The 23,094-nt window shown below is 49.0% G+C and overlaps 1 protein-coding gene across 6 annotated transcripts in view; it reads right to left on the reverse strand.

Annotated features, from left to right (window-relative positions):
• The window catches only part of ZNF618 (zinc finger protein 618), a 183,858-nt gene that overhangs the window by 11,890 nt on the left and 148,874 nt on the right, over nucleotides 1–23,094 (reverse strand). For 2 of the 6 annotated variants that reach the window (XM_046023168.1, XM_046023167.1), the window contains 4 exons: nucleotides 15,668–15,907; nucleotides 12,023–12,106; nucleotides 10,020–10,064; nucleotides 8,956–9,033 (listed from right to left, as the gene is read on the reverse strand). In XM_046023168.1, coding sequence (XP_045879124.1) covers nucleotides 8,956–9,033; nucleotides 10,020–10,064; nucleotides 12,023–12,106; nucleotides 15,668–15,907 — 447 coding nt within the window. The remainder of the gene's footprint in view (nucleotides 1–8,955; nucleotides 9,034–10,019; nucleotides 10,065–12,022; nucleotides 12,107–15,667; nucleotides 15,908–23,094) is intronic. The other 4 variants (XM_046023169.1, XM_046023170.1, XM_046023171.1 and 1 more) reach the window with 3 other exon arrangements.

Genomic DNA, 23,094 nt, shown 5'->3' on the forward strand with positions numbered 1-23,094 from the left:
TTTCGGTCTTAGCAAAAACAACATCAAATAAGAATCTAAATCTACAAAAGAAATGAGGATTGCTGGAAACTACACCTGTTGGTAAATGTATATATATTAAAAATGCTCCCTCACTTTTGAACTCTTTAAAAGATAAAGGACTACTCATCAGAAAATAACAATGAACTGCAGTAATAATATGTACAGTAAACTGTAGGACAAGAATATCACTAAGAGGGGGATCTGGGTGGTTCAGTCATTGGGCATCTGCCTTTGGCTCAGGGCACGATCTCAGGGTCCTGGGATCGAGTGCTGCATCTAGCTCTCTACCCAGTGGGGATCCTGCTTCTCCTTCTCCCCGTCTGTCGCTCCCCCTACTTGTGCTCTCTAATAAATAAATAAATAAAATCTTTATTTAAAAAAAAAAAGGAAAAAATAAAAAAAGAATATCACAAAGACCAGGACAGGGAAAGAGAAAGTTTCTCATATAATATGGAAGGTTGGCTGATGCCACTTGACTTGACAAGAAATATATAGTTTAAAGCCCAAATAAACTCTAATAAATAAAACAAGGAGCAGGCTTGATGAATCACTGGAGATAAAAATGGAATCCTAAAAAAATCCTCAATCCAAAATGAGGCAGAAATATGAGAGAAAGAGAAACTAAGAAATGGACTGATTAGGAAACAAGTAGTAAGATGGCAAATTTACACCCAGTACTATTAAAATTACATTAAATATAAATGGTCTCCACATTCCAAATAAGACAGAGACTGTCATACTTAGTAAAAAAAAGTTAAGACTCTACCATATGTTATCTATAAGGAACCTATTTAAATATTAAGACAGGGTAAAGGGCTGAATAAAGTCACATCATACAAATAGTAGAGAAGAAAGCTAGTGATGTTTGCGATAGCATTACAGAAAAAACAGACCTCAGAACAAGAAATATTACCAGGGATAACAAGAGACCCTATACCATGATAACAGTCAAAATACCAAGAATAACATAATAATCCCAAACGTGGATATATCCAAACACATGAAGCAAAACCTGAAACAAGAAGTAGACAAATCCACAATTATACCTGGGGATTTCAACTCTCCTCTCGGAGTAACTGTTAGTTAGAAATGAAGGAAAAGGACTGCATATAAGTGAACAGGCAGTTGAAAAGATCAAGCAGCCTAATACACATATAACTTGGTTCCCAGGAAAAGGAAGTAGGCAGAAATATAGTGAAAAAACTGCAACTATTTGAATAATAAACATTACACTTCTAAAAATCACAAGGACCAAAAAATACCATAAGGGAAATCAGAAAATGGTTTGAACTTAATATTAAAACATAACCTTTCAGAATTTGTGGGTTCCATCTAAAGCAGGGCATATGTATAGCATTAAATGATTACATTAAAAAAGAATAAAGGTTTAAAATCAGTATTATAAGCTTCTACCATAAGAAAGATCTAAGGAGGAAGAGCAAATTGATTCTACAGTAAGAAGAAAGGAAATCCTATAGCTAAAGCAGAAATGAATAAAACAGAAAATAAATACAATAGAAAAAAACTAATTAAACAAAAACCTCATTTTTTGTAGAAATGAAGAAAAGTGATAAACCTTTAGCCAAAAAGATTAAAAAAAAAAAAAAAAAGGATACAAATTACCAGTATCAGGAAAGAGAGAAGGGGACATCACTACATATGCTACAGATATTAGAGGGATTAAAAATGATGCAACTCCTTCAGTGAGGCAAACAAACACCCTAAAACATGCAAAGAACCGAAGTCCACTCCAGAAGAAACAGATAACCTAAAATATCCATTATGGAAATCGAGTTCATATAGAGGCACAAAGAAAAATCCCATATGGGTTAACTGGAGAATGTGACCAAATATTTAAGTAGTAATACAAATTCTATGAAAATTATTCCAGAAAATAGATGAGAGAAGAACATTTCTCATTTTATGAGACTGGCATTATTCTGATCCAAAACTAGAGAAAATCACTTCAGGAGAAGAAACTACAAACCAATATTCCTCATAAACACACATATAAACATCCTTCACCAAATATTAACAAACTAAATACAGCAATATATTAAAAAAATAATAATACATCGTCACTAGGTGGAATTTACCCCAGAAATATAAGTTGAGGTTAAAAAAAAAAAAAAATCCAATCAGTGCAATTCCCTATACTAAGAGAAAAGAAGAAGAAAAATGATCTCTATGGACAGAAGTACACGTTAAAATGTGAGAAAATTTCAGAGGAGCCTGGTTGCTCAGTCAGGTAGGTGTCCGACTCAGTTTGAACTAGGGTCATGATCTCAGGGTTATGGGATTAACTCTGTGCTCAATGGGGAGTCTGCTTGAGATTCTCTTCCCTTGCCCCACACCCCACATTGTCTCTCTCTAAAAATAAGTAAGTCTTCTTAAAAATGTGACAAAATTCAATAGCCACTCTTGACACAAACTCTTAGCCAACTAGGAAGAGAAGGAAACTTCCTGGACCTGATAAAGGAAATCTAAAAACAAACAAACAAACAATAAAAAATCTTAAGTCTGCTGACTTGATAGAAACAAAAAAGATTTTAAGGAAATACTATGAACAACAGTATTCCAACAAATCACATAATCTGGATGAAATAAATTTTTTCCAAGATTTTATTTATTTGTTTGACAGAGAGAGATACAGCGAGAGAGGGAACAGAAGCAGGAGAATGGGAGAGGGATAAGCAGGCTTCCCACCAAGCAGGGAGCCTGATGCTGGGCTCAATCCTGGGACCCTGCGATTGTCATATGACCAGAGGTGAAGGCAGACGCTTAACAACTGAAACACCCAGGCACCCCAAACTCTTAGAAAAACATAAACTACCAGAAACCAATTCCAGAAATAGAAAATCTGAACAGACCTATAGAAGACTGAATTAGTATTCAAAATATTTTTCACAAAAAGAAAGAAAAGCTAAGTTCAGATTCTGATGAGTTCATTAGTGAATTCTAATGTTAAGGAACTCTTCACAAAATGTGAAGGAACTCCTTCACAACAGAGGAGGGAACATTTCACAATTTATTTCACGAGGCAAACATTATTCTGATACCCAAATCAGACAAAGAAATTACACGAAAAGAAGCCACAGGCCACTATGTCTTAGGATTACAGACACAAACATCTTCAATAAAACAGAGCAGACCAAATCCAGCAATAACAAGTGGGATTTACTCCAGGAATACAAAATTGGTTCAACGTACAAATAAAACATATTAATCGAACACAGAACAAAAACCAAATGATCATCTCAACAGATGCAGAAAAGACATCTGACAAAATCCAATACTTTTTTTTTTTTTAAGATTTTATTTATTTATTTGACAGAGATCATAAGCAGGCAGAGGGGCAGGCAGAGAGAGAGAGAGAGGAGGAAGCAGGCTCCCTGTCGAGCAAAGAGCCCGATGTGGGGCTCGATCCCAGGACTCTGGGATCATGACCGGAGCTGAAGACAGAGGCTTTAACTCACTGAGCCACCCAGGCGCCCCCAAAATCCAAAACTTTTAAAAACCAATCAGCAAACCAGGTACAGAAGCGACCTTTTTCAACCTGACAAAAGGGCATCTCTGAAAAACCCACTGTTAACATCACACTTGATGGTTAAACACTGAAAACTTCCCCCTAAGATCAGGAACAAGACAAGAATACCCAGTCTCACCTCTTTTATTCAACACGTATTAGTGATTCTAGCCAGGGCAAGGAGGAAAAAATAGTTAAGAATTTCAAAAAATCATCCAGATTGGAAAGGAAAAAGTAAAATTATCTCTATTTGCAGGTGACATGGTTTATGGTACATAAACAATCTCATGAAATACACACACACACACACACACATACACACACACACGCAAAACTATTAGAACTGATAAGTAAGTTTAGCAAGGTTTCAGGGAACAAGATCAACACATATGAAAAAAAAAATCAATTGTATTTCTTTATACTAACAAATGAACACCCCAAAAATTAAACTAAGAGAACAATTCCATTTTATAACAGCATCCAAAAGAATAAAATAGGACTAAATTTACAAATGAAGTGCAAGATTTAGTACAATGAAAACTAAAAACACGGCTGGAAGAACTCAAAGACTTCAACAAACGGAAAGACATTGCATGTTCATAGACTAGAAGATTTAATATTGTCAAAATGGCAATACTCCCCAAATTAATCTAGATTCCACACGATCCCTATCAAAATCCATGCTGACTTTTTAAGAGAAATTGACAAGCTGAGCCTAAAATTCATGTGGAAATCCAAGAGAGGCAAAATAGCCAAGATGATCTTCAAATAGAACAAAGTTAGAGGCCTTAGACTTCCTGATTTCAAAGGTACTGCAAAGCCACAGACTAATCAAGACAGTGTAGTACTAGCATGGGGTCATACAGATTAATGGAACAGAATTCAAATTTCAGAAATAAAACCTCACACTTATGGACAACTGATTTTTGACAAGGGTACAAGGACAATTTAGTGGGCAAAAGGATAGTTTCAAAAAATGGTGGTAGGACAACTGGATACTGCATGCAGAAGACTAAAGTAGGGCCCCCCTCCCCAATAACTCACACAAAAATGAACTTGGAATACAGTATAAATGTAAAAGCTAAAACTCGGGTTTCTTAGGTAAGATACCAAGAGCACACGTGATGAAAGAAAAAATAAATGGACTTCACCAAAATTTTAAACTTCTGTGTTTCAAAGGCCAGCATCAAGAAAGTAAAGAGACAACCTGCACTACAGGAGAAAATACTTACAAACCATATACCTGTAGAAGTCTTATATCCAGAAGATGTAAAGAACACTCACAATTCAACAATAAAAAGACAAAAGAAAAATTTAAAAATGGGCAAAGGATCTGAACAGACATTTCTCCCAGGGAGATATTCAAATGGCCAATAAGCACAAGACAAATGTTCAATGTCATTACTCGTTAGGAATATGCAAATGAAAATTATAATGAAATACCCCTTTGCACACATTGGATGGCTGTAACAAAAAAATCAAATAGCAAGTACCTTGAACAGGTGTGGAGGAATCACACCCCTCATACACTGTTCATAGGAATGGAAAAATGGTACAAGGCCCTTGCAGAAACAATCTGGCAATTTCCACATAAACGTGAGTTAGCACGTAACCCAGAATTTCCACTCCCAGGTGTACACCCAATAGTTAAAAACATATATCCACACAAAAACGCATACTTGATCGTTCACAGCAGGTGTGTTCAGAAGAGCCCCAAACGGGAGAGAACTTAAGTGGCTATCAACTGGTGACAGGATAAACAAATTGTGGCAGGGCCAAACAATGGCGTCCCACTCCGTAATAAAAAGCACTGGTTACTGATGACACAGAACGTGGATTCATCTCTAAAGCATGCAAAGTGAGAAAAGCCAGACACAAAAAACTAAATGCTATGTAATTCCATTTATATAAAACTCCAGTAAAAGCAAAACTAGAGCCAAGGGAAGCAGAGAGTGGCTGCTCGGGCTGGGCTCAGAGCGGGGACTGGCCACCAGGAAGCAGGAGGGAACTTCTGGATGGATGCGGTTATGTTACACATCTTGACAGCAATGGTGATCAGATGACCATCACATGTCAAAATGATCAAACTGCACTCTTCAAATGTGTGAATTCCATGTACGTTAAAATTTTATCTTCATAAATCCAGTTTTAAAATGAGTGAAGAGAAGCCCATCCCAACAGAGTGGGTAGCTCTGAGTAGTGAAGGCATGGCTTCATTTCCTAACTTCCACACCAGTTCCCGATTTCTTTGAAGAAGTAGGTATTACATTAAAAATGGGGGAAACACATGTTCTAGAACGGAAACCAGCAGCCGTTCTTGTTGCCTTTCTCCACCAGCGTACACAGGTTTGAAGCCCGGGGTTTGAATCAGGCTCTGCCATGGTTGTGGGCTGGGAGACAGAGCTAGCTGCTTCAACTTTCTGGGCCTCGTTTCCCCCCCTTAACCAAAATGCTGGGGCAGGGCAAGCTGTAGGCTGATTCCCCTATCCTCTGCCTTTCTGCAGGACCTAGAATGGAGAGGACTCAACCCAGCAGTGGAGAACAACATCTAGTATTAGCTGGCTCAATCGACTTTTTTCTCCAGATCCCACTGATACAGCCTCTGATATGGATGAGGTACTTGGTAAATGCCCGTGAAAAGGCTTGATTTATAGCTTGAGTAGAAAATAAAGTTTACTCAGTGTGGCTATCCCCTAAGTCCCACAGGTGCACATGCCCGGCCCCATTGGCAAAGGGCTGGATACGAAGCTGGAGTCAAGGCCATCTCGTGGGCAGGGGCCACTGTAGGAAGCAGATGTTGGGAAAAGAGGCACCTGTTGCTTTTCAGTATCTGAGACTATACCACGACCCTCAATATGGGACAGATGTTATTATCAGTCCCCTCACCCAGCCTGTGAGAACGCTGACTGGCCCACTTCACAGCTGAGAAGCTTGAGGCCCAGACTGCTAAAGCGGCTCCAAGGGAAGGTCTGGGACCATGCGAGAGCTCATTATGATGTTAGATACCTTTTACAAGCTCTGCAACTTTGGGCCAGTGATTCTGTTCTGTGAGCTTCAGTTTCTTCATCTATATAATGGGGATGAGAACATCAGCTCCTTCAAGAGCTCTAATGGCACAGCCTCGTCTGACCCACAGTAACTGCTCACTAAATGTTAGCGATCTCTGGTATGATGATTCCCAAAACACACTCTGGAATGGACACCAGGGGCAAGACAAATTTTCCTATAGCACAGAAAAGAAGTTTATTAGGGGGAATTACCCTGTGCCATTCAGCAGCCTCTTAATGAGATTGGTGTTATTCGAGGCTGATCCCCCTTATCAGCGACACCGTGAACTGCACAGATCATGACGCTTAATTTTTCACTATGGAGTCAATCCTTTAATCCCGACTCAGCCTGGCTGGGATTCAGGCTGGCTTTGCACTGGATTGCCCGTGAGGCATTCTTTGCCAGCAGTGGACCAGAACAAAGCGGCCCAAAGCTCTCCCTAGAATACAAGTCTCAAGGCTTGGGAGCCGCAAGGCCCCACAGGCACAGCCTCGATTTGCATTTTAATGGCCTCCACCCAACTGCCTGAGCACCCAGACAGACCCTTCCCTAACTGGCCTCAGCTTCCAGAAGCTGGCAGGGGGGCAGGTGCAGGGTCCTGGTTTCGGAAGGGGAGTCAGCAGACACTGGACTGTGGGAGTCTCTGCTCCAAGAGGTGTGCCTGTCACTGGTTCCCACGGGGTCAAGTCTGAATGCCTTCAGCGGGCATTCCAGGCCTTCCATGGGGAAGGATGGTTGGCGGCCAAGGCAAGCAGGAAGGGTGAGGCTTGCGAAGATTCGTGGGAGGACAGCTGGACAGGACAGGTTTCCCAGATGGAGAAGGCTCAGACAGGGGGACACGTTTACTGCCCGGAGCACTCGGCCCAGCGGCACACCAGAGCCTGGAGTGGGGATGCTGCCATAGTAGCTCTGCTCTGATTTCAGTGAGTTCGTTAGAAATATGTAATAGCTCCCCCCACCAAAGAGCACGTGACTGAGCGCTGAGGGGACAGCGCCTACCCAACAACTGCATGCCGAAGAAGGGAATGGACGGACGCCATGAACAAAGAGGGGATATGCTCACAGAACAGAACAGCCCCCGCCTAAATGAGGGTCCGGTCCTGCTTCCTCTGTGCAGGTCAGGCCAGCCCTAAGAGGGGCACGAACAGTAACGGTCACGATCGCAGACACGGCAGTGACCACTGCTTCTACACGGCCCAGCGTGTCAGGGACACTCCTCCCACTTCCAAGCATCCCGATCCACCCCCACCCCAGGAGGCCTTGTAGAGACGGGTGGCAAGGATGGCTAGCTGAAGCCCCAGGTTCCCATTTCTCCCGACAGTGTGTCAGGCTGTCCCTGGACAGTGGCACTGGGCGTGCTCCTCGCCCCTGGAATGTGGGCATATAGGACCACGTGTCACTTGTGATCCAAAGTGGTAGAGGAGGAAGTCTGCTGCTCTCCCCGCTGCCCCGTCTGAGACAGAGAGACTCTGAGGAGCCACAGGGAGGACGGAGCTTCGGTCACATGGTCAAGGCCAGCCAGCCCGGCCACCTGAGTCAGGCCGCGCTGGGACAGCAGAAGTCAGTGATTACGTAAAACCACTGCGACTCTGGGGCTTATCCACTATCGCACACAGTGGCGTCCGCCTGACCGGAACAGAAACTGGACCAGAAGCGGGGTGCTGCTGCGAAAAGACCCTGAAAACGGGAGGCGTGGCTTTGAAAGCAGGATGGTTGAGAGGGCGCTAATACCACATACTTGGAAGGTGGCCGCACAGCTGATAAAAAGGTCGCCTGGACAGCGAGCCACTAGCCAGGAGCTTGTCCCGGGTGGCTCTCCTCATACTCCCTAGACTCACGGCGGGGCCGAGGACTTGCCAGCAACGCCAGCGCCAGGCCCTGTCGCAGACCTACAGACCCCGGCATCAGGGTCGGGGGCCTGGGCATGCTCCAGTCTGAGGACTGCTGCTGTCATGTCTGGGACAGTGTCATAGTGAACGTACCTCTACTCGGAGACGGGGCTTGGGCCCAGGCTGCCCCGGCAGGATCCCTCTGCCCCGTCTAGCTCCCGCCTCAGCTCCCCGAGATCTCAAACCACACTCCCTCGCCCCCTTGAGGTCCTTCCCGTCAGCTCCTACGGTTATGCTCGGGGGGCCAGAGCCACAACCTTCAAGAAGGCTTTTTCAGCTCGTCTCCCTCTCTAACTAGGCACCCACCACCCTCTCCAGCACAGACCTCCCCTGTGGGGCCAGAGGGCTCCCTGAGGGCAGATCCCAGGTCCTGTGCCCATTTCCTGAGAAGGCCTGGCCTCCAGGGCAAGCTCCGGGCGGCAGGGGGGCAGGAAGAGCGCTCGGGACGGCCCAGGCCAAGGACTCCCTTACCTGCGTGGGACTGCATGTGCTCCAGCAGATTGTTGTAGAACTGGAACTGGATCCCACAGGCGCCGCAGGTGTACGGTTCTGGGGCGGGAGGGGGAGAAATGAGGCAGCTGCATTAGTGGCGGAGCGACCCTGGATGCCCGGGAACCGGCTGGGGCTCTGCGCTCGGAGCTCTGGGCCCAGCCTGTCTGCCCCTGTCACTAACCGCTGAGGGAGAGGCTTGGGGGAAGGAGCAGCAACGGAGGGAGGAAGACCTGCAGATAGAGACCGTCTAGTTCAATCACACAGACATTTATTGAGTGCTTACTGTGTGCCAGGCACTGTTCTGGGCACTGGGGAGGGGAAGGGGGGCAACACTAATGGACTAAGTGCTGTCCTGGGGCAGAGACCATGTCCCACATGCCCCACAGCCCATCCCAGGCCTGGAGGAGTGCAGACGTCCCCGCCGAGGAAACAAAGACGTGAGTGTATGAATGAAACGAAAACCAGATGACGAGCACAGAGGGCCGTAAAGGGAGCGGGCAGTGAGCGGGAGAGCAGGGTAGGAGGTGGAGAAGGCCACAGGAAGGTGAGAGGACACAGGACAGGTGAGGACAGGGAAGACAGTGCGTGCAGGACAGAACCACGTGCACAGGGGGACCTCCCACCTCTGTGTCCCCAGAACTCAAGTCAATGCCCGGCACAGGGAAAAGTGGAAGGCAGAGGAAAGAAGGGAGTCAAAGAGGAGTAACGAAGAGAAGTAAAGGGTGGCTGAGATGGGCCTGGAAGAGGTGTCCTGAGGCCGCCCCCATGAGTAGCAAGGGGAAGGCCTGGGTTCCTGCGGGGGGGGGGGGGGGTGGCGGCGGGGGGGGGGGGGGCGGAAGCAGGAGTCAGGCTCTGCCTTGTCCCCTCTGCAGACTCCCCCTCCCCCCTGGGGCCGGCCCCTCCTCCTGCCTCCTCTGGCTGCCAGCTCTGCCTAGGGGTGGCCCAAGGGCAAGGGCTCTGGGGAAGTCCTGAGCAGGTGGCTGGCTGAGTTCACTCCCTGCCCTGCCTTGCCCTCTCCAGCCCCCCATAGGACCGTCACTTACTCTGTAGGAGAGGGAAAGGATTGGAAATCAGGGGACTTGCAGTTTCTGCAAAAGAGAAACAGTTTAGCTAAGTCTCTTCCGGTTCTGGTGCTCTGAGATGATTGTCATTACTTCTCTTCTCAGGAAGCAGTAAGCCATCGGGGCTCTCGGAGGAGGAGGAGGAGGATCTGAGAGCCAGGCTCACATTCTGGGCTGGTGCTGGGGCACCAGGCAGGGCAAGGTCAGCCAGGGCCATGCCTCCAGGACACTCTCAACTCTCAGAGAGTGAGCCACAGAGCTCGAATGAGCAAATGTCCCTGTGTGGCTGCCGCTTAAGGAGAGGGAGCTGGGAGCTGCTTCTAGACCCTGGCACCGGACACCAGAGCAGCCATGGGGAGGGCCGTGCTGGGACAGGTTCTGCTTCTTGGCATTGTCAGGTGAGCCTCAAAGGCAAAAGGCAGCAGGCGTCCCTTACAGACTGGGGACCTGGGGACCTGGGGCCGTTACCGACCTCTCCTGGGCCTGTTTCCTCATCCAGAAAATGGGGTTAATAAGAACACTGACATCCCGCCCCCGCCCCCGGGCTGTGGTAAGGATGAAAACAGGGGAGACACAGACAGCTCTGAACACAGGCCAGGCACGTAGTAAGCGCTCAATAAATGGTGGCTGCTGGTAGCAGCGTGTCATGCTGTCCTCCAGGCAGCAGTGCTGGAGGACGGAGAGGCGGGGGGTCTAGCCTGACTGCTACGGGGAGATGGCGGTCCCAGTCCTGGCTCTCCTGCTTCCTGTGTGGCCTCGGGCAAGCCACCCCGTCGCTCCTGGCTCCGCCTTTTGGAGACTGGGTCACGTGTCTCAGAAGGTGAGCGGCTTGGAAAAGTCAGCAAGCTCTCTATGGTTTACGGGGCTACACGGACATTCTCAGCCCCCGGCACGGCCCATCTCCCTCGCTTCTCCTCGGGGCACTCCACGCGTCGCCTGGTTCAGTTAGAACCACCACTGTCACCACCGCCACCAGAACACCAGCCCGCTGCCACAGGGACGTGTGCGCGAGCCCCGCTTCAGAGTGCACGGGAGGTGAAGAGGCCGCCGGCCCCAGGCACCAGCTTGGAGGTAGAGCCGACGGGGATCACGCTTCGGCTCGAGATCAGAGCTGGAGCTTGCCATATGGGGCAGAAGCGTCCACATCCAAGTCTGGGCTCCTGGCTGGTTCATGAGAGCCCCGACTGCTGGCCCCGTCTATGCCCAGGCAGTGGCCAGCACGGTGCCAGGCACACCCCAGCCCCTCACCTGCTGAGCTGAACTGCAGCTGCACGGAGGTGGGGAGGTACCCTACTTTAACGTGACCCCAGCATCAGAACCGTGTTCCCATCTTGCCCTGGTCGCCACTGTGCAGGCCGGCTTGCTGCGCCTTTCTCGGACAGGGCTCCCCAGCGCCCTGCTAGGCTAGCGGAGGATCCTTCTGGGGAGAGCGGCCTTTGGCTGCTGCAAGGTGCGAGAGGACCGCCGCCAGGGGGCACCAAAACACCACCGGGAACCTGGGACAAGCCTTCCGCAGGCAGGGGCTGGCAGAGGCCCTTTGGATGGCCTCTGGTTCACAGTGGGGCCAGAACTCATGGGTCTCTGGCTCTTTGGCTACAGTCCTCTCTGCTGCACCCTCCTTTGCCTGTCCTGGAAAGAAACTGGCTGCAACGTTTACTCTAAAAACCCAGCAACAGCTCTCTCACTCCTCCCGGGGCTATCTGCATCAATGCTGCAGGCGATGGGGAGGGTGAGTCCCTCTCTCCTGGGGAGGAGACGTAGAGCAGCAGTCCCTGAGATGCCCCTGAGGCCCAGAGGCAGGTCCCTGGAAGAAAACACCCTTCCCATGTCTGCCTGCCCCGGCCCCCTCCTAATTCCCTGCCTGCTGCGTCCTCCCAAGAACAGCATCGGGGACCATGAAGACCCCAGCCCAGAGCGCCTGCCGACTCCCCGCATAGGAGCAGTGGAGGTCACAGCACAGGATGGTTGTCACAGGGCACACTCACCGCTGGAGTTTTGGGAACTGCTATTTGTCTCTTCAAAGTGGTTTTGTGCTTTGCCTTCTACTCTCCGACTGAAAGCGCTTTCTGCTGGGTGGGGACAGGAGAGAGCGAGAAAACACCGGTGACTGGTTAGCACAATGAGGGCCAAAAGGAACTGGCTTGGAGGCCAGGGTACCCGGGAACTGCCTGGTCCAGGGTCTGGGCGCACTCAGCGAGGGGCGCCAGGACCCCAAAACAGACCTCCAGCTCCTTGGGCTCACCAGATTTGCCTGACATCTCATCAGGCAAAAGATCCCCCCTACAGCGCCCAGCGTGGGTGAAGGGGCAGGCACGGGGGGCAAACGTATGTGACCTGAATGCCCAGATGAAATCCAGCCGAGTGGGCAGAAGGCAAACAGAGCCGGGTCTCCCATCTCTGGTTAAGGAGCCACATGTGTGACACTAAGTCATTGGGACCTGCCACCCGCTACTTCCTCGGCCAGAATCTGCTGCCACGGGCTCCACCACGGAGCCGGGAGGGTGACAGACTGTTTTCTGGCGGTGGCTCCGGCAGAGCAGGAGGGCCAGACAGCACATTCCAGATCTATAAGCCGAGTGGTCGCTGGGTGGCAGGGAGGGCATCCTGGAGAGATGGCGTGACAGGCAGAGGGTGGGCAGCCACACACCCCGAGAGTCTGAAGACCAGAGGAGGTCTGCTGCGAGTTCATCCACGGGAAGGGACTGGATCCTTATGGGATTCGGGGGCATCTCCACCCAGAGGGGGCACCTTCCTGGCGCCGTGTGAAGAGATGGGGTCTGGGCAGGAGCAAACAAACCAGTTTAGCTCCCACCCTTGCCCCCTGTGGAAGGTCCTAAGATAGAGTTATCAGAGCTTGAAGGCAGCTCTGCTCTTCCCCGTTGCTCCTGGCACAACAGGGCTGCAGGATGCGCCGGGACATAAAACTCTTCTGGGAGCAAGTCCGGTTGGGACAAGCAGCTGACCCAGTCCCTTTTAAGGGAGATCAACTCACACAGGGGTATCCAAGGCTCTGAGAAGCTCCACCAGAAAGAGACCCGCGTGGCTTTGTGCGGCCTTCCCAAATACATTTTAGCCACTGAGGCCCATTTTAAAAATTCCTTAGTATCCCTCAGAAATGGTGATCCCCGGAGCCCACTTTGGGAATTGCCAGCTCCACCCAGCCCACCCCACATCAGAAGGACAGGTGCTCAGACGGTGGGGGCTGGGGTTCTGCACGAGGATGGGGCAATGGGAAAAGAAGCCCCAGGAGGCTCCCTCAGGGCTTGCTCCATGTCCGGGCTCCCGAGCCCAACGCTGCCTCCCAACACCGAGGCTGTTGATGACATCCCAAGAAGACCCGCTCTTCAAAACGCATCTGTGAAATGCCCAGGCTGACAGCTACCCATCGGCTCACCTCAAGGTACCATCTGTAAATCGGCAAAGAACGCCCCTCAATTCTGTGTGGGGTCGGGGGGGGGGCTCTCATTTACTGAGCACCTACTATGTGGCCAGCACGGTCTGCACACCTGATGCCCGTGGTCTCCCACAGTCCTCCCGACGGGGCTGTGACAGCCACACTGTCATTGCCATTCTACAGGCAGGAGGACAGGCAAGTGACACTGCCCAGTCCTGGAGGCGGGTGCACGCCTAACCCACCGGGTGGCAGAACGAGAAGAGTTCGCTGCTGAGACACATGCGGTCTCCTGAAGAGGGTCTGGGGTAGGGACGGGATTCCTTTCTCCATCTTATGCCCTGTGCATTCCTTCAAACCCCCGCCCCCGCCCCCGCAGAGGCGTTCCACGCAGCCTGACCACCATCTCAAGAGGACGCAGCACCACAGAGCTGACAGTCCCCTACTGCTCAGGGGACCACGCAGACCAGAACCGCTACTTCCAAATCAGCACCTTGGGCCAAAAAGCCGGGGGCAGTGCTCCAAGGGGAGTGCTGTGTGCAGACATGCTCGTACCCAAGGAGCGCGGCCTGTGAGCGGGACAGGGGCGAGGACAACTTCCAGATTCGATGGGCAGGGCCCTGCTCACCCCCTGTTGTCCTCTGCCCCAGGACCCCCAGCACAAGCCTTCCAGGTCACATGGAGGCAGCCAGAGGCACGTCCCATAGTTGGGTGGATGCTTACTATGAGGCACTGAGGTCTGAGAAACATGAGAGACCACAGGGCCCTGGCAGGCCCTTCTCTGCACAAAACGGTCAATGCATAAGCTCCCAGCCCCAAGGTCAAGAGTAAAAGCAAGACTTGAAAGCCAGGATCCCATTATCTGGTTGAGCCAGTATCTACCATCAACGAGCCCGTGATGACCAGTCTGTTTCCAACCAATGCATGACTGCTATTGCAAAAACACAGAGGCTTTTGGCTTTTCTCAGCACACTGCCTGAAAAATCATTACCTTCAAGGTTGACGGACTACTTACTTCTCTTCTGAAAGACCTAAGCACAATAAACTTATCCTCAAACATTTTGAAGAATCAAATCTTTGCCCAAAATTGAAACACAGAGGAAAGGCAAACCCAACCCACACTGGGCTGTGTGGCGGGTCCAATCTACTTGTTCACTAAACTCGGTTCTCAGTCTGATCGCTGGTGTAGCTCTCTGCTGGCTCTGGGCCTCTTGAGGGTGAGCAAAGGCCCACAGCCCCAGAAGGACAACCTCGTCACTCTTTCCTCACCCCACACACCCCGGCAGGCAGCCCAAGGCTCAGCGCACCCAGACGGGCATGAGGATTCCTGACAGTCGCCACTCAGCAGCTGCTGTGTCTCGTCAAGTCTTCCTGGGCACGGTGGCTGCTCTGTACCCTTCACTGCCTGGTCCCCACCTGCAGCCACAGACTCAGAACACACTGCAGCTGGCGTCCACTGCTTTCTTGCTGGGCTAGGGCCCACGGAGGGGCTTCACAGCTAGTACCAGGCAGGGGGAGGCTAAGAGAACAGAGTTCTGCTTCATGGGGAACAACTCTTCTAGAAATGAGTTTTTGAAATTTTTTTCAGGAAGACGGGGGGATGCAAACTCATGCCAAGAGGGTCCAGGCAGGTGATGTAAATGGATGAGCGGGGCTGGATGCGAGACAGACAACAGCGTGATCACAATGAGAAATGACACCTGCCACGTGGCCACTGTGTTAGGGACGCAGGAGGGAGTGGTGAGGACCACGGAATACCGGGCAGTGTGTGCTCTCTTCCAGGTGGCCGCTGTGGCTCAGCCGCACGCCAGCGGCTGCCCTCCGGGGAAGCGGGCCCAGCACTGCCAGAGCTGACTTTCCGACGTCAGCAAGAACTCAAACGTCTTATGCAAAATCTCTTTAGTCTCAAAGGCTGGCAGTTAATTTAAAAAGAAGTTTGAACTCCTTAGGCTATGACTTGGGAAAAAATAGTATCCCGCTTAAAAAAAAAAAAAATTGCAAACTGTCACATACAAACTCTCTGATTTAGAGTAAGAAAACCGAGGCTCAGAGAGGCTAGGTGGCTCGCCATGGTGAGAGCCAGCCAGCTAGAGGCACAGCTGGGACCCAGACCTGTCCCAGAGAAACACGGGGCCTCCACTCGCTCTTGCAAGGTAACAGTGGCCCCAGGCACAGCTGTGGCAGGTGGGAGTGGGGTGGGGAGTGGAGGAAGTGCGAGCATGACAGAGGCCATCGGTACCTGCGGTCGCCTTGCTTGCCGGAGATCCCGAGTTTGGAGTGCGGAACGTCTGGGTTTGGGTGGCTGGAGGGGTGCGGTGTAAGAGGGCGCCACATCGAACCACGGAGGCCGGAGCTTTTTTCCCCGACTGGTTCGTCTGGGTCTTCGCTGCCACGAAGCGTGGAGACGGGGAGACCTCTGGATGCGAACACTCAGAGCCCGTGTCTGGATCGTCCGGTGGCTCCCACCCGGGGGCAGTACCTGAGAGGGTCATGCTCTCAGTCCCCGTGGGCCCTTGGTGCCGGCCGACTGAGTGGTCTCTTGGGCCACAGAACCCCATGCTCAAGGGTCAAAACCTCTTCTTGGTCCACAGAGGGCAAAGGCTCTCACTCTCTCTCGAAGCCTAATAAAGTCCAGGATTCTAGAACCTTCTCCAGCTTCTCCTTGAAGGAAGCCTGATCATCAACTAACACACTGACCAGCTTACCTTACCGGGAGGGCTTTCCCATAACCCTAGACCAACCCAGTGCCTAAGAACGCAGCCTATGACCTGTTGGAGCACATGAATTAGTCAACCCAGGCCAGAGAGCATTTTCTAGAACACTGGCTCCGAAGCCTCTTTTCCTTCCAAGGCAGGCTAGCTCAGAAGGAAGGACAGAAAGCAGACAGCCAGGAACATGCCAGGGTTGCCTGGTGGTGGGGGGGAAAAGCAGAGGGGCTCCATGGAGCCCCAGGGTTTTAGGGGGAAGGGGTGCTGGAGACTTGCTGCTCTCGGGGACAGCGCATGAAGTCTACGCTGCTGCTTTCACCAAAGTCAGTGCGATGCAACAGTTCCCTAGTGCTGTCTGGGAAGTGTGGGTCACCATTTCCCAGACCCCGTCTCCCTCCCGAGTCCTCTGCAAAAGCCAGAGTCGCTGAGAACTGGGGGCTGACACCCAGGTGGTCTCCACCTCTGGCCATCCTGGGCGGGCAGCAGTCTGCCTCCTTCATGCCGCCCGGGGCCCTAGGCTGAGCCCTGAACCTGCCACACTCCCATGTTCAACACAGAACAGGAGCAGGGAGGCAGTGGTCTTCTAGCTCAACGGCAAATCTCCCCACCGAAGGCAAGAAGGGGACCAGACAGCACGGGAACGGGCTTCTTCGGTGCTGCTGCTCCCCTGCCTCTGGGGGGTGGACAAGGGGCCTCATTACACCCCTGGTGCCAGGACAGTGTCCCCATCCTGGGCATCAGACACTTCACCCACTGTTTTCAGAGCCAAAAAATAAAAAGGCACTTCCTGATCCTCTACCTTGGGCCATTCCTGGTAGCCACGAGCAAGCCCTGGCCTAGAGAAGCAGGAAGCAGGGCTTTGCATGGGGCCACACAGGGATGCACTCTTCAGCCTGAGACACTGAGACACTCAGATGAGCTCAGAGCACTCGGCTGCCCCCCGTCCTCTTGGAGGTACGCCCTCCTCCATTCACAGTGGTGGCCAGATGCCAGGAGCGGGGGGACACTCTGGTCACAGCCATCTTAATTAAGCAAGCCCTCACCCAGCCCAGCCCGGCCCCAAGAGGAGTTCCCAAAGCCACTGTCCGCAGAGGATACAGGTGTCCCTCACTGTCTCAATACCCATTCTCTGGACTCTGGCTTTCTCAATCACAAACTAGAGGTCTGGGTAGGGAAGGCCACTTCCCTATGTTCCCTCCCTATCTCTCTCTCCCTTTTGGAGCCAAGGACCTTAGAGGTCCCTGGAGGCTAATCTAAAGGGTGGCTTGTCTCACCATTTCCAAATGTTTTTAGCCACAGAACCAGCTACACACCACACTCCATGGTGTGTGTCCAGAGCTCTGAGCTCCCCACTACCTCCCTGAAGCTGAGTTTGGGGACCGAACGTGCAGCAAGAGGAACCCACCTCCGGATGCCAGGTCCCTGCCCCTTCCGTCTCCGTGGTCTTGGCTTCTTTACTTCTCCTCAACTGACCTTAGCTCCCCCCGACCCGTGCCCCTTTTGTCCGCCAAGAAAAGTGGTGTGCCCGGCCTCACGGGGATTCTGTGAGAGCCGAAGAACACACAAGCTCCCAGAAGTCCCGTGAATGGTACATGGCTCTTCACGTGTAAGCGGCTACTACTGGGCTTGGGACGGATAAGGACACCGAGGCCCAGAATGTTCAGTCAGTTTAGGGTCACACGGCAAGACCGTGTCAGGATTAAGACAGAAGCTCAATCTTGTCAAGCTACCTGCACAAGGCCGTGTGGTCCCCTGTGCCATCCAACCACACAACCCAGGAACCTGGGCACAAAGGACAGAATTTCTGAGCAACACACTGAGCACATGGCTTTCGTTCTCAAGCCCCAGGCTCTACTCTGAAGGATGGTTTCTAGAAGGCCCTCCAGATCAGTTCTTTCCAGGGTCTACAATTCCTGATGTCAAAATCCTGGCCTGTGTAACAGCCTGCCCCCCCCTCCCCCCCCCCCCCGCGGTAGGGCAGGGAGCTCAGGGACACCCACGAAGCACATGATCCAGGCAATCTTCAGGCACCTGGCCTGGGACTGGCTCACCTCTTGCCTTTCCCATTCTCTAGCACCCTCTCTCTTCCAAGCCTTGCAGCTCTGCACATGTCATATTCTTCTGGAACGATCCTCCCTCCAGTTTTCACCTACGTAACTTGTGCTGGTCTGACACGAGTGTCACGAGTGTGTCAGACTGGGGTACCCCTGCCGACACCTCACTCGGTCATGGACCTTTCAGTCTTTCAGTGGCTCCTCTGCTCCTCCCTTCCCAGAACTGATCACCACCCGTACTGACACACGGTGTGATCTTTTGAATGGGATCTTGTTCCCCATTAGTCTTCAATGTTCTGGGAGGGCAGACGCCGCCAGTGAGGCCCAACCATGCACTCGGGACCTAGCACATTCCCTGACACACAGGAAGTGCTCAAGAGGTGTTGTGGGATCAGAGAATCACTGCGCGAACGGCCAGAAAAGCACAGCACACCAAAGACGAGATGCCGGAGAGGAGACGTGAGAACCCAGCCCCTGCGTCACCCTCCCATCAGCCCCGGAGGCGTATCTAGGGACAGATAGCCCCTCGGAGCTCAGAGAGGTACAGGAACCACTCTGGGGTCACAGAGCAGGTAGGGACAGAGAGGATGAACTTCGCAGACTCCTAACTCCTTTCCCTCAACAGTCTGCTCCATCTGTGGACCTTCTCACACGGAATGTGATCAGGCTGCAATTCCTACCCGAGTTCTCACTGGGAAAAGAAGAGCGAGCTTCAGACAGACTGGCTGACAGAACACCCATGAAAGGTTTACATCTAGGAGATACTTAAAAATACGAGGGCACTGAGGTCTCTCCTTTCTGTAAAGCCAAAAATTTAATAGGAGCAAAATCAATCAATCAGAGAACATAAGGATTCCAGAAAAAAAACCATGGGGTTACTGAGAGCGCAGAGAGAGCAGGGGGTCTCCCTGACACTCTCATGGGGCAGAGGAGGGCGGAGACCATCTGAGGCAAATGGGAACAGCGTGCTCAAAGGCTGGGGGTGGGATTGCGGGGGTCGTGGCGCAAGGGGAGTCTCATCTGGGAATGCCGCGTCATGGTTTTCATTTTAGTTAAAGAACCGGAGAACTTACTCCTCCAGCCATCCCAGAGTCCCCGGTGTAGGACAAAGCCCTCCTCCAGATTCAGCCGTAAAGCTGGACAAAATACACGGAACATGGCAGCGCAGGGTTGTGATTCATGAGGGAAGACCTGATGTGTGATCACTCCAGTCTCTGCCTGGAGATCTTCCGGACCACGGCACGGGGGTGGAACCCAAAGAAAGCACTGCTGTTGGGCTGAATGGGGGAGGCAATGGTCAGAGTTCAGGGCTTCTGAGGGACCTGGAATTAGCAGGACAGAATAACAAAGAGTAGGGAATTCTGAAGGGGGGGGGAGAAACTTCAGTAATGTGCGGAGGGAACCCCTTAAAGTCTTAGACCAGACGCCAGAATTTTTTTTTTTTTAAAGATTTTATTTATTTATTTGACACAGAGAGATCACAAGTAGGCAGAGAGGCAGGCAGAGAGAGAGAGGAGGAAGCAGGGTCCCCGCGGAGCAGAGAGCCTGATGCGGGGCTCGATCCCAGAACCCTGAGATCATGACCTGAGCCGAAGGCAGCAGACGCCAGAATTTGTACAGAAGAAGTCTCTGAAAAGTCTGGCAGGTAACCGCTACAAAGAGCTGTGAGCGAGCAAGGATTCAGAAGTCTCACAAGATGAGGAGATGTTGTCTGAGTTCCCATCTGCCAGAGAAGATGGACCTTGTTGAACACCTCGAGCATTTAGTCCAGGACCAGGAAGGTCAGGCCATAGAAGGATTACTCTAACCCTAGAGTAAGAACAACTGGAAACCCACCCTAATAGTTTAAAAACAAACCACTGAAGTATAAAGCTGATCTATAAGTTAAGTAACCATCTGCCATAAGAAAATTCAACACTTTTCAAAGGAAGATAACAAAATCCAGATGCTCAACAAAACACTGCAATGTGCAGCCCAGAATGAAAAATTACTTGTGAGGCAAAGCAGGAAACTGTGACTAATAATCAAGAGAAAAATACCACTTAAGAGACACGGAAAGGATCATGGGCTCTGCTGACAAGGGCCTTAAAACAGCTTTCATAGATATGCTCTAAGATTTAAAGGATAATATGAACTAAATGAAAAAAAAATGCTATAAAAAGGAACCAAACGGAAATTACAGAGATGAAAAATAGGAGAGTTGAAATGAAAAATTCACTTGACAGATTTTTCTAATAAAAAAGATTGTGGGGGCGCCTGGGTGGCTCAGTGGGTTGAAGCCTCTGTCTTCAGCTCAGATCATGATTCCAACATCCTGGGATCGAGCCCCACATCGGGCTCTCTGCTCTGCAGAGCCTGTTTCCCCTCCTCTCTCTGCCAGCCTCTCTGCCTACTTGTGATCTCTGTCAAATAAATAAATAAAATCTTAAAAAAAAAAAAAAGAAAAGAAAAGATTGCATACTAGAGAAGAAAAGAACAGCAAACTTGGAAACAAGGTACTAGAAACCATCCAAATTGAGGCTCGAAGGGAAAACAGGAGCTTCATCACCAAATGGTTTAATACAAATAGAAATAATACAAATAGAAAGTCTCAACAGCAGAAAAAAGATTGGGTAATAAGAATATTTACAGAAATACTGACTGAAATTTTCCAAATCTGATGAGAAATATAAACCCCACTGAACCACAAAACTCAATGAACTCCAAACAGGAGACACACAGAAAAATTATACATTATAATTAGGGTGGTAAAAAACAGTAACACAGAGATTTATTTAGAACCACCCAGACAAAAAAGACACATTAAATATAGCAGAATAAGAATGATCTTTGACTTCTCATCAGAAACAACATAAACCAGAAGATAAAAGAATGTCATTTTTAAAGTGCCAAAAGAAGAATTTCTCAACCTAGAATTTCATATGCAGAGAAAGTATCCATCAAAAGGACAGATAAAATAAAAACATCTTCAGTTAAGCAAATCTTTCGCCAACAGACCTACAATTAAGCATTAAAGGAAATTCTTCAAAGAATAAGGGGAAATGATAATAGATGGAAGTTAGATTCATACAAAGGAAAGAAAAGTACAGGAAGTGGTAAATATGTTAGAAAATAACAAAAAAACATTTCCTTATTTCTTAGTTAAAAAATAATTCACTGTTTAAAGCAAAAAGAATAACTGTTGGGTTTATAACTTACATACGCATAGACATATCAGAATAGCACAAAGGACAGGAGAGTAGTAAATGGAGATGCACTTTTATAAGGTTCTTAGAGTATTGTGATATTTTGAATTCATCACAGATTGTAACACATTAAAGATATCTACTATAAACTACAGAATAACTACTAAAGAAAAAGAGGAGGTACAGTTGGAAAGCTAACAAAGGAAATTTTTAAGTTCTCAATTAATATTAAAAGAAGATAAGAAAAGAAGAAAAAAATGAACGAGATGGGACAAACAGAAAAAACAAGACAAAATATACAAAATACAAAAAATATGAAATACAAAAATCCAACCATATCAATAAATAATATTAAATATAAATGGATTAAACACTTCATTTAAAAGGCAGGAATTACCAGACTAGAGAAAAGAGTGAAAACCAACTATATGTACACACTTCAAATAGAAAGACACAAAGATTGTAAGAAAAAGATCAAAAGAAATATACCATGTAAATACTAAGCCTAAAAAAGCTGTAGTAGCTATATTAATAACAGATAAAGCAGATTTCAGGACAAGAGCTATTACCTGTTAAATAAAAAAAATTTTTAAATAAAGAGATAAATAAAGGTACTGAACAATTTTTAAAGAGTCATCAAGACATAATGATCCAAAGTGTGTGCACCTGAAAGCAGTTTCAAAGTACATGAATCGAAAACTGACAGTACTAAAGGGAGAAACAGCATATTCATAATTACAGTTGTAGATTTTAATGCCTGTCTCTCAATACTTGATAGAACAAGCACACTTTTTAAAAGCCTGAAAAGGAATAGAGATTTGAACATTATTAAGCAACTTCACCTAACTGACACTACACTCAGGAAATACTCTTCCCAGCTCATTCCCAGAGACCAGTTTTAGCCTGATACCCAACTCACATTATAAAAAAGGGAAGTACGCTACTGGTTGGAATGCAAAAGGGCATAACCACTTGGCAAACAGTTTAGTTGTTTCTTAGAAGTTAAATGTCCACCTATCATGAGATCCCACTATTCCATTCCTCTAGCTGTTTACTCAAGATTAATGAAAGCAGCTGCCCATACAAGGACTTGAACACAAATGTTCAGAGCAGCTTTGTACTATAGTGCTCCAAACTAGAACCACCCAAATGGCCATCCCCAAGTGAATCAAGCAAACTGGGGGCTGTGTATCCATTCAATGGAACACTACTCCTCATCAGTTAAAGGAAATGAACTGACACATGCAACCATGGATGAGTCTTAAAACAATCGTGGTGAGTAAAGAACCCAGACCCCCACAAACCCACACAGAAAGGGTACATACTATGAGATACTATATATATGGAATATTCTAGGAAATGAAAACTAATACATAGTAACAGAAAGCAGATCGGCATTTGCCTGGGGATGGGGACGTGGTGAGTAAGGGATTATAAAAAAGAGCACAAAAAGCTTTAGGGTGCTGGATGTGTTTCTTATGTTTGTTATCTCAACTGCAGTGATAACTTCATAAGTGTATACACTTACCAAACTGTACACTTTAAATACAGGCACGTTACTGTAGGATAGTATGCCTCAATACTGTTTTAAAAAAATATTTATTTTCTTGATTATGACCATTAATCAACAAACCACTGATATTCATAGGGTAGAGCTAATTCTAGGATTCTAGCTCCCTAGCTTTGAGAAGTCAGTTTTGGGAGTGATACCAAAAACCA

The sequence above is a fragment of the Meles meles genome, chromosome 11, assembly GCF_922984935.1.
Source record: "Meles meles chromosome 11, mMelMel3.1 paternal haplotype, whole genome shotgun sequence".
Lineage (NCBI taxonomy): Eukaryota > Metazoa > Chordata > Mammalia > Carnivora > Mustelidae > Meles > Meles meles.